The sequence below is a fragment of the Podarcis liolepis genome, assembly GCF_965112155.1.
Source record: "Podarcis liolepis genome assembly, chromosome: 15".
Lineage (NCBI taxonomy): Eukaryota > Metazoa > Chordata > Lepidosauria > Squamata > Lacertidae > Podarcis > Podarcis liolepis.
Window position 1 is genome coordinate 32,031,703 of NC_139566.1, and position 14,074 is coordinate 32,045,776.

The following is a 14,074-nucleotide window of genomic DNA, read 5'->3' on the forward strand; positions in this document are numbered from 1 at the left end:
GGGGGCAGAACTATGTACTCCATCTTGAGCTCATGGGGGGGGGGGGGAGGAAGGTAAGAGAGAAAGGTAATCAGAAAGAAGCAAGTAAACTGTAAAACAATCTTGCCTAAAGGGCATGTCACGCCCAAATGTTGTAAATAAATAAAATCCGATTAAGTCAGGTTTTCTTCAAATTCAAAAGTGCAGACACAACCAAACACACACACACACACACACACACACACACACACACACAGAACTAAGGGCTGCCTAGGGAGGTATTAAATTAATTTCCTGCTTGAGTGGCTCTCTGTGCTAGCCTGCTTATATGTCCAAGTTTCCATCATCACCTGAGCATCTGCTTCTTCGTATGGATCAACGAAAACAGTCGTCGACGTGATTTTTATTTCTTCCTGGGGACAAAAGGAGACGGGAGGGTGGGTTAAGTATATGGTGCGCTCCACGGATCAGTGCCACGACTCCTGAACTTTGGGCTTAAAGTGTGCTCAAGTGCAGGAGTGGCGGAGGACAATGAAGTCACAAAGTTCAGGCGAGTAACCTGTTGCTGCAGGTGACGCTACCTTGGGACGGTCCGTTTTGGGATCACTCTCCACGTTCTCCATTGCTGTCAGCGTCTCAAAGCCACCGACCACTCTGTAAATGAAAAATAGACAATCTGAGTGGAGGGATAAAACAAAGAGGGGGGTGGAACGCATCGTTCCAAAAACATTTGCGACATTTCTGTCACCTTCATAAAGCTATCATCTACTATAAAAAAATTTCACCTATGATCCTTTTCTTTTACTTCTTTATTTTTTCTTTGTTCTTTTTTTTCTTTTTTCTGATATCTTATCTTTCATTTCACTCCTTTATTGTGAATAGCATTTTATAGAGGTATAAATAACTGTAAATATGAAAAGAGGCAAAGTATTCTCTAATTTTTTTCCTTGGTTATATGTATTTTCTTTTTCCTTTGTATTTTCTTTTGTTGTAAATATGTATGTTTTCTAATTTGTACTTAATAAAAATTATTTAAAAAATTAAAAGGGGGGGGGGAGCTATCACCTTAACGCGGACTTTGTGATTTTTTGTTGTAGGCCAACACGACTACTTTCGCTTTCCTGTTATTTTAGATTTTCATGATGTTGCATGTATTTTAGTCACTATCTGGAAGAGGATTTGAACACTGGAAAAGCGATGCAAAGGCGCTCTAAATAAAATTCATAAAAAAGTTGCCCCAGGGAGCAGCAACTACCACAAACTTTGGTCACCCAGTGGAAGGAAATAATCCTGCTCAAGTTTCTGTTTGAATGAGACATGGTTCAGTCCTCTGCAAGGCAGCATGAAAACACAAAGATCAGTCGACAGGGTCCTAATCTCTTCTTGACCAGGCTAGGGAGGAGACTTAGGGGTGTGAGCCTTTCCACCAAGCTGTTTCACAAATGGTTTCTATGTGCTTTAGCAAGTTCACAGCAGCAGCTCCTTTTAATGACGACGCTTCAGGCTGACAGCAACAGAAGAAGCCTTTACACGACGCTGAAGACACAGAGCTCATCCAACAGATGTGCTCTACATTTTTAATTGCTCCCGATTTAAGTCATGAAGCCTTCTCTCACAAATAAACTCAAGTTTTCTTATTGGGGATCTTTATTTTAACTGGGCTTTAATAATCCAAAAAATCCAGAATATCACATGCTGGCTGCCTCCAAAAAAGGGGGGAGGGGGGAACTCCTTTTAGGGTTCATATTCATATTCAATGGTATTAATAATATTATTATGATTCATATTATTACTAATTACCAATTCTGAATGCTGTTATTTGTACAGCTGCCAAAAGGAAATGCACCACTAAGGCCAGGACTTGTCAAGGCCCCAAAGTCTCTACGCTTATCCCTACATTCAGGGAGAGACCTTCGTCTGCTCTGCTGACATTTGTGCCTGAGACGTTTTCCTTTCCACTTGTGTGTTTTTCTCTCTTGCTCCTAAATTACATCAACTAAGCAGCTTGCCATATTGTGCTGGCCGGGGCCCAAGGCAAAACACAGTTTCCTACTCAGGAGACAATGCAAAATAAAATAAATAAAGTATCTGGAATGCTTTAGGGAGAGAAACGAAAACACGGAGCAGAAGGAAGGGGGGAAGGGGACTTGCCTGAGCAAGAAAAATCTACATGTCCGCTTGGCAAATCTGTGTTTACCGGGGAGGGGGGGGAGTATTTTAAGATGTTGATCGGAAGTATGGCACCCTTTATAGCTGGAGGAGCCAAATTCTGAAGGTTGATATTAGGGCTGCCTAGAACTCAAAAGATTCATTTGCAAATTTCCAGTGCGTGCAGCAAAATACATAATGCACTGCATTCGTTACGCAATGACTTGAAGTGACTCCCATTAGCCTCAACCACCATGGCTAGTGGCCCAGGATGATGGGAGTTGTAGTCCAGCTATGTCTGCAGGGCCACCATTGACCCATCCCTGGTTTACATGCCCATGAAGAACACTGGGCGAACTTGGACCAGGCATGGTCTCTCAACCTGACCTACCTCACAGGCAGTGGCGTAGCGTGGGGGGTGCAGGGGGGGCCGGCCGCACCGGGCACAACATCTGGGGGTTAGGGTTAGGGGGCGCAAATCCACGGGTTAGGGGGCGCAAATTACTTGCCTTGCCCCGGGTGCTGACAACCCACGCTATGCCACTGCTCACAGGTTGTATATTGGCAGCCAGGACAGCTCCATCAGCAGAGGTGCTATCTGGTGTCTGTCATTGAATTCTGCTCAATAGTGATCCAGAGCAGATTCCAATGTATAGTAAGCAGAGTAAAAACTTAAAACACGTTGCAGGATTCCCCCAAAATAGATCGGAGGCAATTGTATTTCATCCAGCAGAACTTTACTGCTACTGAAGGCAAATGAGCATAATGGTCACAAATCCAATACATTCAGGATTGGCACTGTCCGTAAGAAATCCAGTTGCAGCAGACTCAACTTAAACTTACGATAACTTATAACAAACCTTAACACTATAGCATACTGGGTACAGAACACCACGCTAGAAAGAGGAAAGTGAAACCCAAGCCCCTCCTGGGCTTATTATTATAGTCAGCGTGACCTTGACAGAAGAGATAACGGAACCAGTTTAAGCCTGCTGTACTCAGCTTCTCTGAAGGAATAACCCAAACATCATGAAGTTTCTGCTTGTTTCCAGAACCCTCTTGAATGAATTAGAATAGGAAAGATCTCTACACATCACAGATCAATACTTTCTGCACTAAGAAATGGAAACAGACAGTGTTGACAGGGGAGAACCAGCCAGTCAGTTAATTGCTGCATTCTGGTCTGGCTGCAGCTTCCGAGCCAAGGGCCAACAGAAGCCCCAGCGATGCTCCAGTGATATTTTTTATTATGGACAAGGACCTGGCAGACCAGGGTTCAATTTCCCTGAGGCCCACGGGGTGACTTGGGGCCAGTCACTGTCTCTCAGCCTAACCTACCCTTGCAGGGATGGTTTGGCGTCAAAATGGAGAGCAAGAGAAGTTTGCACGTCACCTTGAGCTCTTTGTTGAAAAAATGGGATATAAATGCAATAAATAAATAAACGCGGCATCATTTAGACTGGTGCTCTGTTTTGTTTTCCATGGGAACCGCTTTGAGCGAGGGATGCATTTTCAGAAAACGTGGCACATACCGTATTTTTCGCTCTATAAGACGCACCTAGTTTTTTGGAGAAGGAAAACAAGAAAAAAATATTCGGAATCTCAGAAGCCAGAACAGCAAGAGGGATCGCTACGCAGTGAAAGCAGCAATCCCTCTTGCTGTTCTGGATTCTGGGATAGCAGCGCAGCCTGCCTTCGCTCCATAGAACGCACACACATTTCCCCTTACTTTTTAGTAGGGAAAAAGTGAGTCTTATAGAGCAAAAAATACGGTGAATAAAAATTGCAAGAACTCTTGCTCAAGTCTCCCCTTCCCCAAAATCCGAAGCCAGCACCTGCTGATTCACTGGCCTGTTTTATTCAAGCAAACGGTAACGCTACCTCGCCATCTGAAATATTATGCCAGGCTTATCAAAATGCAGAGGACCAATCAGCATGCCAAATAAAAGCACTTTAATATAGAAGTGGAAAAATCAATTGATGCACAAAGAGGAGATACTGCTTGTGGCCAGCAACCATCAGAATGGAAACCATTTTTCAAGATTTTCACTTGAACTCAGTTGGGTGGGATGCCAGGGACCATATATCTGTTCATTTCCACTGCATCTGAATAGCGCCCTTTTTCTAAGAATACTGACACCCCCCCCCCCGTACGCAGGGGCTGAATGAAGACCTAGGGGTCGAAATGGGGTCAGAAAGGGCCTGGAGCTGGAAAACAGGTTTACAAGGTACAGCGTGAAAAAAACTAATTAGGAACTACAAGCTGCAGAAATAGAGTGCATGGGCATATACAGAGTGCCCCTTCCTTGCTGATGGGAAACCTTTGCATTTAATCAGTGTGGGATACAGCAGTATTCTCAGAAAATGCTGCTTCATTGCTTTTGAAAAAAAGGGTATACAGCCGCTATTTCCTTTTTTGTGCTAGTTTTAATGCATATATGCGTATGGTTTTTGGTTTAAAATATTGCAAGTCACTTTGAGTTGCCATGGCAAAAAAAGCAATGAACAAAATTAATCATCACCATCATTATTAATTTTATTTATTTTTGTTGTTTGTTTCAAATTTGTTACGTTCTTCAGAATTTGGGCTGGGTTCAAAGATGACTTTGTAAGCTCCTCAGGGGGTCAATGAATGCAGAAGTTTGGCAAGCCCTGATCTAAGGAGCGTATGTCGGTTGGTGCCCTTTTATGTTCATAATAATAATAATAATAATAATAATAATAATAATAATAATTTATTATTTATACCCCGCCCATCTGGCTGAGTTTCCCCAGCCACTCTGGGCGGCTCCCAATCAAGTGTTAAAAACAGTACAGCGTTACATATTAAAAACTTCCCTGAACAGGGCTGCCTTAAGATGTCTTCTGAATGTCAGGTAATTGTTTATCTCTTTGACATCTGATGGGAGGGCGTTCCACAGGGTGGGGGCCACTACCGAGAAGGCCCTCTGTATGGTTCCCTGTAGCCTCACTTATCGCAATGAGGGAACCGCCAGAAGGCCCTCGGCGCTGGATCTCAGTGTCCGGGCTGAACGATGGGGGTGGAGACGTTCCTTCAGGTATACAGGACCGAGGCCGTTTAGGGCTTTAAAGGTCAGCACCAACACTTTGAATCGTGCTCAGAAACGTACTGGGAGCCAATGCAGATCTCTCAGAACTGGTGTTATGTGGTCCCGGCGGCCACTCCCAGTCACCAGTCTAGCTGCCGCATTCTGGATTAATTGCAGTTTCCGGGTCACCTTCAAAGGTAGCCCCACGTAGAGCGAATTGCAGTAGTCCAAGCGTGAGATAACTAGAGCATGCACCACTCTGGCGAGACAGTTCGCGGGCAGGTAGGGTCTCAGCCTGCGTACCAGGTGGAGCTGGTAGACAGCTGCCCTGGACACAGAGTTAACCTGCACCTCCATGGACAGCTGTGAGTCCAAAATGACTCCCAGGCTGTGTACCTGGTCCTTCAGGGGCACAGTTACCCCATTCAAGACCAGGGAATCCCCCACACCCACCCGCTCCCTGTCCCCCCAAAACAGTACTTCTGTCTTGTCAGGATTCAACCTCAATCTGTTAGCTGCCATCCATCCTCCAACCTTGCAAGGCGGGTTAGACTGAAAGGCAGGGAATGAGCCCAAGGCTCTTCAGTGGAGCTATTGTGACATAGCTGGAGATCAAGCGCAGGTCTCCCCAGTCCTAACCACTCTAACTACACCAGCTATTTATCTGCTGCCCAAGTACATAGGAAAACATGGTGTATGTTGCAATAAACTTGTTTCTTTTACCTTCCAAACACTGTGTGTTTCCTGTCCAGGTATGCACAGGATCGGAATGTGATGAAGCTGGAGAGAGGGAAAAACACACAGACCTTACAAACCTGCCACAGAACACATCAATATTTCACATATATATACTCTCATGTTTGGTTACGCTGCCATTTCTACGGGGATATTTATCACTCCTGTTATACAAAAATCTCCAAATGGGTCCGAACTTCAATGTCTAAAACTCCTGGTAGAGGACAAGGATCTAGAGATCACACTAAGGGTGGCCAAATTCTGTGCAACTGCCATAAAACTTAGGGAACAAGCTGTACTACCAAAATGATTAAGGTTTCAAATTACAATTTTAGGTTATATTTTAGTGATCAAGATTTAATATATATATTTTAACTGCCGCTATATCTGTATTGTCTCTGTTATACTCAATTTCAATTCAATGTATTCCTCTGTGTGTGTGTGTGTGTGTGTGTGTGTATACACACACACACACACACATATATATATATATATATATATATACACACACACACACATATATATATATACACACACACACACCCTGGAGAATTTCAAAGACAGAAGCCAGAAGGCAAAAAATTAGGGGAGGGATTCCCCATCCTGGTGGTGTTGGACTACAACTACCATCAGCCCTAGGAAGTGTGGTTAATGGGTCGTGGATGATGGGAGTTGTAGTCCAACAACCCACGGTAAAACGACAGATTCCTCACAAGGATTCTACCTTTCCATTAACAGCCTTTCAGGTTGCTTGCAGAAAAATTAGAATTGTGCAAAGGGCAAACAAGAGGATTAAAAGCAGTAACAGGATCGCGTAAGCCTTAAAAACAGGTAAGAGAGGCTGTGAAGGGTGAATCTGTTAGACCCAGCCCCAAGCTTTTCACAGAATTCTGCATGCTCCTTAAATGGGTTTGAGATAGAGGAGAGCCAAGCGACTACTCACAACTGGGACTTGTTATTGTTGGGTCCGGTATTAGCCATGCTGAGGACGCCACGTCCTGTGTGGGACAGGTTGGGCTTGAACTCATCTTTGAAAGGCTTCCCCCAATATGACTCTCCCCCTGAAATAAACATTATTATTATTACTGTAAGTCCATACCTGGTCACACCAAGTCCCAAACACACAGGCACAAGGTATGTCAAAATGCCACAAGGGAAGGTTGTGCCATACCGAGACAAGCCGCTGGTCCATTTAGCTCAGCACTGACTCTCCCCAGCAAAACCCGCCTGGCAACTTTGCTGACACCAGGTTAGAGACTTGGTTTTTTTCTCCCTGGGCTTTTGCTATTGCTGTGTTACAAGCAATCCCAGAAGCTGCTATGAGGGACTGTTGTGTAAGACGGGCAGCTGTCCCGAGCACACCCAGCCCAACGAGGAAAAGCTTTTTGGAAGTGTATTTCTTTATTGGCAAAGCACCACCTGCCTAGGTGATCTACTTCTGCAGTCCCACACTCCAATCCAGACAGTTGATTCCCCCCCCCAATTTTTTTATTCATTTTATAACACAACTAAACAACACAAACGGAAAAACAAACAATACAAACAAATTCTTGCCTTATTTTTTCTAAACATTGTTAGGTGGGCTTCCCCAAGTCCCCCCTATCTGATTTTCATTTTACCTCATCTTTAGCAGTTTACATAGATCATAATTTTTAACCATTTTTTTTAAAATCACACTTACTTTTACCATTAAAAATCTTCACATTTTATCACTTACAAATAATACTATTTTAAAACACACTATCTTCTACTTCTAACCCTACAGCGTGTATCCACTTCCGAAGCTATTCTAAGATTTAAATATTAACGTATTTTTTCAAATATTCTTTAAATGTCTTCCAATCTTCTTCCACCGTCTCTTCTCTCTGGTCTCAGACCAGTCTTCTCTCTGGTCTTCAGTCCAGACAGTTGAAGCAACAGCGCAACCAGGCCCCTTTCAGCTGACCAAAAACCCCTTGTCTGAGGCGGTCTGCGCAAACTCTCAGCGATTCCAGCTAGTCCCGTCGCTTCAAGCCCCGCCTTGTGCGTAGAGACCGCGGAGGGGAGGACAGGAGACATTCCAAAGGCATGGCTTTCCCGGAGACCACGGCAGCCTCTTCCGCCTCTGAGATTCCCTGCAACTCTTCTCCCGCCTCCTTTCTGTCCCGACTGTCTCAGGCTGCCTGGTCTCTTCCCCTTGGGTCCCCACTTCCACAGCACCTGCCTCATGGGTGGCACAGAACCCCACCAATTGTGGGCCCCTTCCCCATGATTGTCCTCGTATTTGCCTGCTTGCACACCCTCTCCCCTGCCTGCACATTCCCCAACCACTTTGGACTCCTGTCCAGCCCAGACATCGGTGCCATTCTGATAACGTAAGGATCGGCCAGAGCCGGCCCAGTCATTAGGCAAGGTGAAGCTGCCGCTTCAGGCAGAAGAAGTCGCATAGGTGGCACACCCGCAGATGTCCATCCGTCCCCCACTCCTCTTCCAGTGGCAAGAGAAATGCTGGCAATTTTGGGCAAGATTCGGTCTATTTTGGATGTGGCAAAGCAGGACACACCACCCGTGGGATAGGTTTCTTGGAGGGTAAGCTCATTTTTTTTATGCATACAAGTGGGAGAAGTGACCCAATGCTGAGGCACTGAGTGCTTTGGGCTCAACATCCCATCCAGCCATGCCTTCTTCCAGGACACTCCATTCCTCCTCCCACCAGTTCAAACTAAGTGTTGGCATTCCATGGCCAGTGAGGATGTTCAGTAGTCAATGAGCAGTTTGTGTGCCCTTCTACCGATTATAAATGAGAACTTCTGCAAACCTTCCCCATGCCTGCAAATGCCTCTCTCGTTTGTAGATGGTGGCTGTCTGGGCTACATAAAGCAGAACAGGCTAGACTGCTACCCTCCGTGTTACATTGCTGGACCAAATCTCAGCAGCTCTGCACAACCAGTAGTTTGGGATGATCAGAGCTGCAGTCCCACAACATCCAGAGAGTCACAGGGTAGCTAGTCCTAAAAGAACAGACAGCCCCCTGGGAGAATGAGCTTGCTATCTGCCTTGTAGGATTCCACTGGGATCATGGAAGCTTCTGCTCAAAAGGTGGCCATTATCCATCTCCCAGAACCCTCATGGGGCATATGCAGCTGCCCCCAAAATCTCCAACCTCCCTCCGATTCATGTGGGACTTGCAATGCTGCAGCTTTGAGCCCTCTAAGGAGCTGGTCCCCACCTTGAGCAGAGACAAAAGGGAACCTCGGGTTGAGTGCATGCAGCTCATCTGCTTTGGGCTCCTCACTTTCATGTTATTTATGACAGATGTGACATTTTCATTTTCCTCCAGGACTATTCCTAATCAGGAGAGAACATTCTGAGATGAGTCACTCCCAGAGTTATACAGTCGATTTCTCTCCCCCCTCCCCACACTTTGCATCATTACCAGAAACAAAACACCAGAAAACGCATCTGCAACAAGCAGAGAAGGTAGCTTGGCTTGCAGAACAACCTTAATGATCCTCTGGAGGAATCGCATCACTGGCGGAACAGCCGCTTCCAAAAGCCTCTGCTGTACTCAGGAGGCTTTCAGAACACGTAGGCTGCAAAGTGAGCAGGGGAGAAGAATCCAAGGGAAGGGATAAGGAGAGGCAGACCAGAAGCTACTGGCAATGGAGTCTGCTCTATTGGGGAAACGGGGCTCAGCCCCGTCCACCTTTGTCTCGATCCCTTCCAATCCTTCTTTTACTTAGGGCAGGGGTCTGCAACCCGCAGCTCCGGAGCCGCATGTGGCTCTTTTACACCTTTGCCGCGGCTCTGGGGCAGATACTAGCGAGGGGAGGAGGCGCATTGTGCGCCCCGACACACCCCACTGTGGCGGGCGCTGTACTGGCTGTGACGTCGCATGGGGGCGTTGCGTGTGTTAGTCATGCACCGTCCCAATGTCACCTTCCCGGCGGCTGTCAGATCAGAGGGCAGCGGCGCGCATGCTTTAAATGTCACAATGGTTTTGCGGCTCCCAGTTGTTGTTTTTCTTCGGAAACGGGTCCAAGTGGCTCTTTTTGTCTTAAAGGTTGCAGACCCCTGACTTAGGGGGTGGCAGAGGCTGCCTGCTTCCTCTTTAGCCTCAGTATTGCTTTTGTACAGTTCAGTGGTACCTCGGGTTAAGTACTTAATTTGTTCTGGAGGTCCGTTCTTAACCTGAAACTGTTCTTAACCTGAAGCACCGCTTTAGCTAATGGGGCTTCCCCGCTGCAGCACGATTTCTGTTCACATCCTGAAGCAAAGTTCTTAACCTGAGGTACTATTTCTGGGTTAGCTGAGTCTGTAACCTGAAGCGTATGTACCCCGAGGTACCACTGTACTTTCTTTCCAGGGAAAATAGTGCCGGTACTCATCAGCAAGCAGGGGGCATGGGCAGGGCATGGGGAGGGGCATGGCCTGGTGCCAAGGCTGGGCGACGAGGGCAGGTCAGCTGCCTGATGCTCCCTCGCCTACCTACCAGGGCACTGCTGCCCAGGTGAAGAGGCCCCCCTTCCTCGGCTTGGGGAAGGAGGCAGCAGGGCTCCAGGATCCTGCCAGAGCATCCCTAAGCTGGGCAAATGCTTCCTGGGCTTGGGGAAAGAGGCATGATGCTCTGATGGGGTCCGAGAGCCCTCCCTCCTCCGCCCCCCCCAATACAGCAATTTAACACAGATTTTACTGTCTAACGAGCCCATAGATCCATAAAATGAAGGCAATAATCAATGTACTGTACTATAAAATAAATAAGACAGTATTGTAGATTAAAAAATAACATTTTTTTCTTCTTACGTGCACTGAGGGTGAGTGGGCTTACCTGGCTACAAGCTGGGGGTAGGGCAAGGGTCAGGAAAGAACTGATTCACTTTGGCCAGGGTCACCTTTTTATTTTTTTCTTCTCTGGACTTCCTCAGGTTAGTTCCTTGGTTAGCTCCTTGGCGGGGTTTGGGGCTGCAGTGTGCCCTGCTGTGCCTCTTGCAGGCGGCACCTCTTCCACAGCTTAGGAGTGGGGTGGGGGCCCTCTCCCCAGCGGCAGAGGCCTCAGCACTGCTCCACAGCCGGCCGGGTGAGCTCCAGGCTGCTGGCAAGGCCTCTGTTCATATCTAGAGGAAAGCTCATAAGTTGAAGCACCTACCTAAGGTTGTAACTGGAATCGTATGTAAGTACAGTGGTGCCTCGCAAGACGAAAAGAATCCGTTCTGTGATTCTCTTCGTCTAGCGGTTTTTTCGTCTTGCGAAGCAAGCCCATTGAAGGATTAGCGGATTAGCGCTATTAGCACTATTAGCGGCTTATCTGCTGATCGGATCAGCTGATAAGCGGCTTAGCGGCTTAGAAAAAGGGGGGGGAGGGGAAAAAAACCAGCAGGAACTCGCAAGACATTGTCGTCTTGCGAAGCAAGCCCATAGGAAATTCGTTTTGCGAAGCACCTCCAAAACGGAAAACTCTTTCGTCTTGCGGGTTTTCCGTCTTGCGAGGCATTCGTCTTGCGGGGCACCACTGTAGAGCCATATGTAAGTTGAGGTTCCACTGTATAAGGCAGCATTTCTCAACCTGTGGGTCCCCAGATGTTGCTAAACTACAACTCCCATCACCCCTAGCTAGCAAGGCCTGAGCTCAGGGATGATGGGAGTTGTAGTCCAACAACATCTGGGGACCCACAGGTTGAGAACCGCTGGTATAAGGAGTGAAGTATCTTTTCTGGTGTCCTGCTCACAAGGTAGGTGGCGTTATGCAACTCCTTCAACTTTTCCAGTTAGCGAGCTGACGGCCAGGGCAATTCTTCAAGCAGCAGTCTAGCACTGTAGCCATAGTCTGCCCCACAGAGCAGCCGAGCGGCTGCATTCTGCACCGGCTGCAGCTTCCAGGCCAACCTCAAGGGCAGCCCCACATAAAGTACACTGCAGCAATCTAACTGGGAGAAGACCTCCAGTGCCTGGAGGGCTGTAGCCTAGCTATTCTGGGCTAGAAATGGCCCTCTCCTACAGAGCACAGTGACTGGCTGGCCACATAAGAGATGAGATACCAATCTTTTAGGTATCCTAAAATAGTGACTTTTAAATAGAAGGAGCGGGTGAGGAAGACAAAAATAAATTATGTGTTTGTGTGTGCGCAGGGTGGGAGTACTGGGGTGGGGGGAAGAGACAGGCGTTTGCAATGCTTCCTCCCCAGAGATCTTGAAGCGGCCATGCATTCTCCAGACTGCTTCTCAAAACCATAGCAACTCAGCTCTGTTGCCACGGAAAAGATGTGCTCTCCCTTGCGAGCTTGATGCTTGCCACACACAGGTGCCGTTTTAAACGAGGGGCCTGTTAAAACAACAAAACCTGCAATATTCCAAACAAAAGGTGTAGGTGGGAAACGCATCATGCATGGCAATTTCAAAATGAATTGCCACTTTACTAAGTTGGGTGGAAGGGGAGGCGGATGTGAAGGATGGGGATTGGGCGAATGAAGTGGGAGGGCTTCTTGTTCAGCCAACCGACAGCTTGCTTTCGTTCTCCCTTGTGACACTGGGGTTAACCCACACTGTAGGTGTTTGTAACAATCCCCCAGGCGCAGGCGGCCTCTTTGTTAAAGGAAAGGTGGCTTCAGTGGGGCTGGGGTGGCTTTTGAGCTGAAAAACAGCAAAAGATGAGGAGCTTAACCCTCTCCCCGTTATCTGCTTTTCTCCTCCAAATTGGCCTCCCAAGTGTTCCAGCCACTGGCGGAGGAAGAGGAGTGCGGGGGGAGCGCACTGCCCCTGGCAGCACGATCCCGATGGGGTGCCATCGTGGCTGCCCCCCTGCGCTGGGCGCCACACCCCCACAGGTGGCGTGCTATGCCCCCAGGACCCACGCCAGCCCCACCCCTGCCTGCTCTCTGCCCCCCCCCCCAGTGCTGGAGCATGAAGCTCCACCACTGGTTCCAGCGGCATGTTTTTTTCTTTGCAGAAAGGGAGGGGTCCCCCAAATGGGAATCCCAAGGGGGCTTGGAAGTTCCCCCAGATGTTAATGAAAGGTTTCAAACTTATGAATGCTGCCACTAAACTAGCCTTGAGTTAATTTATTCTATCTCCATTTCAGTGCACCTCACCTGTAAAAAGGGACTATTCACTGAATGCTTTTGAAGCTCTCTTGGGGCATTTTTAGTGTTTGGTGCAAGAACTGCAAGCTCAGGTGTGGATTTGTTCCTGTATACACAGGTCACCTAGGAATATGGCGCTTGGGGTGCAGCGTGTAATTCTGATCCCCTGTGCTGCCATTTTGAGACTTTCCTTAGCTGGCAAAAGATGGGGTGCTAGTAAAAACTAAAAATCCAAGGTACAGTAGTTGTTGTGTTGGTCTACAGGAGATTGGGGGGAATCAAAAAATCCACTTAAGGCCACCACTGACACCTTTATTTGGACGACGACAACAAGAATAATAATCACAAAGAGCAAGGGTTTCATGTTCTCCCTTGGAAAGTGGGCTGCAGAATAAGGAAGGAGACAAAACCAGCTGCTGGCTACCTCAGCCCATGGTAGAATACCCAACTCACTGCTTTTGTGTACCCAGTTAGTTTAAAATGTAAGAGGTGGTGATGGCCAATGGGCATAATTAAGTGAGTTGGGAGTTGATTTGAAGGGTGATGTGTGTGAATAGGAGCTGCCCTGGAGAAGAGCCATAACTCAGAGGTAGAGCATCTCTGAGCAGGAATGTCCCCTGCCCAATAACCTGGCAAACCACAGCCAGCCAGTGCCTACAACAGGGGTCTGCAAACTTTTTCAGCAGGGGGCCGGTCCACTGTCCCTCAGACCTTGTAGGGAGCCAGACTATATTTTTTTGGGGGGGGGTGGAGAACAAATTCCTATGCCCCACAAATAACCCAGAGATGCATTTTAAATAAAAGGACACATTCTACTCATGTAAAAACACGAGGATTCCCGGACCGTCCGTGGGCCGAATTCAGAAGGTGATTGGGCCGGATCCGGCCCCCGGGCCTTAGTTTGCCTACCCATGGCGTACAATATGAAACTAGATGAACTGATGGTTTGACTCAGTACAAGGTAGTTTCCTGTGTTGATTTGGGTAGCAAATAATTTATTTGGAAGGTATTTGGATGGGGAGTCTATTGGCTTGTGTTTTGTGGAATTTAAATTCTAGCCACATTTCCTGAATTTTTATCTATACTTACAAATTAGCAAACGGATCAT

At 47.3% G+C, this 14,074-nt stretch overlaps 1 protein-coding gene across 1 annotated transcript in view; it reads right to left on the reverse strand.

The window, feature by feature from the left end:
- PPIL2 (peptidylprolyl isomerase like 2) overlaps positions 1-14,074 on the reverse strand; it is a 77,401-nt gene that overhangs the window by 7,938 nt on the left and 55,389 nt on the right. The window contains exons 15-18 of the mRNA XM_083479057.1: positions 6,856-6,973; positions 5,901-5,957; positions 561-633; positions 330-392 (exon numbers count right to left, since the gene is read on the reverse strand). Coding sequence (XP_083335183.1) covers positions 330-392; positions 561-633; positions 5,901-5,957; positions 6,856-6,973 — 311 coding nt within the window. The remainder of the gene's footprint in view (positions 1-329; positions 393-560; positions 634-5,900; positions 5,958-6,855; positions 6,974-14,074) is intronic.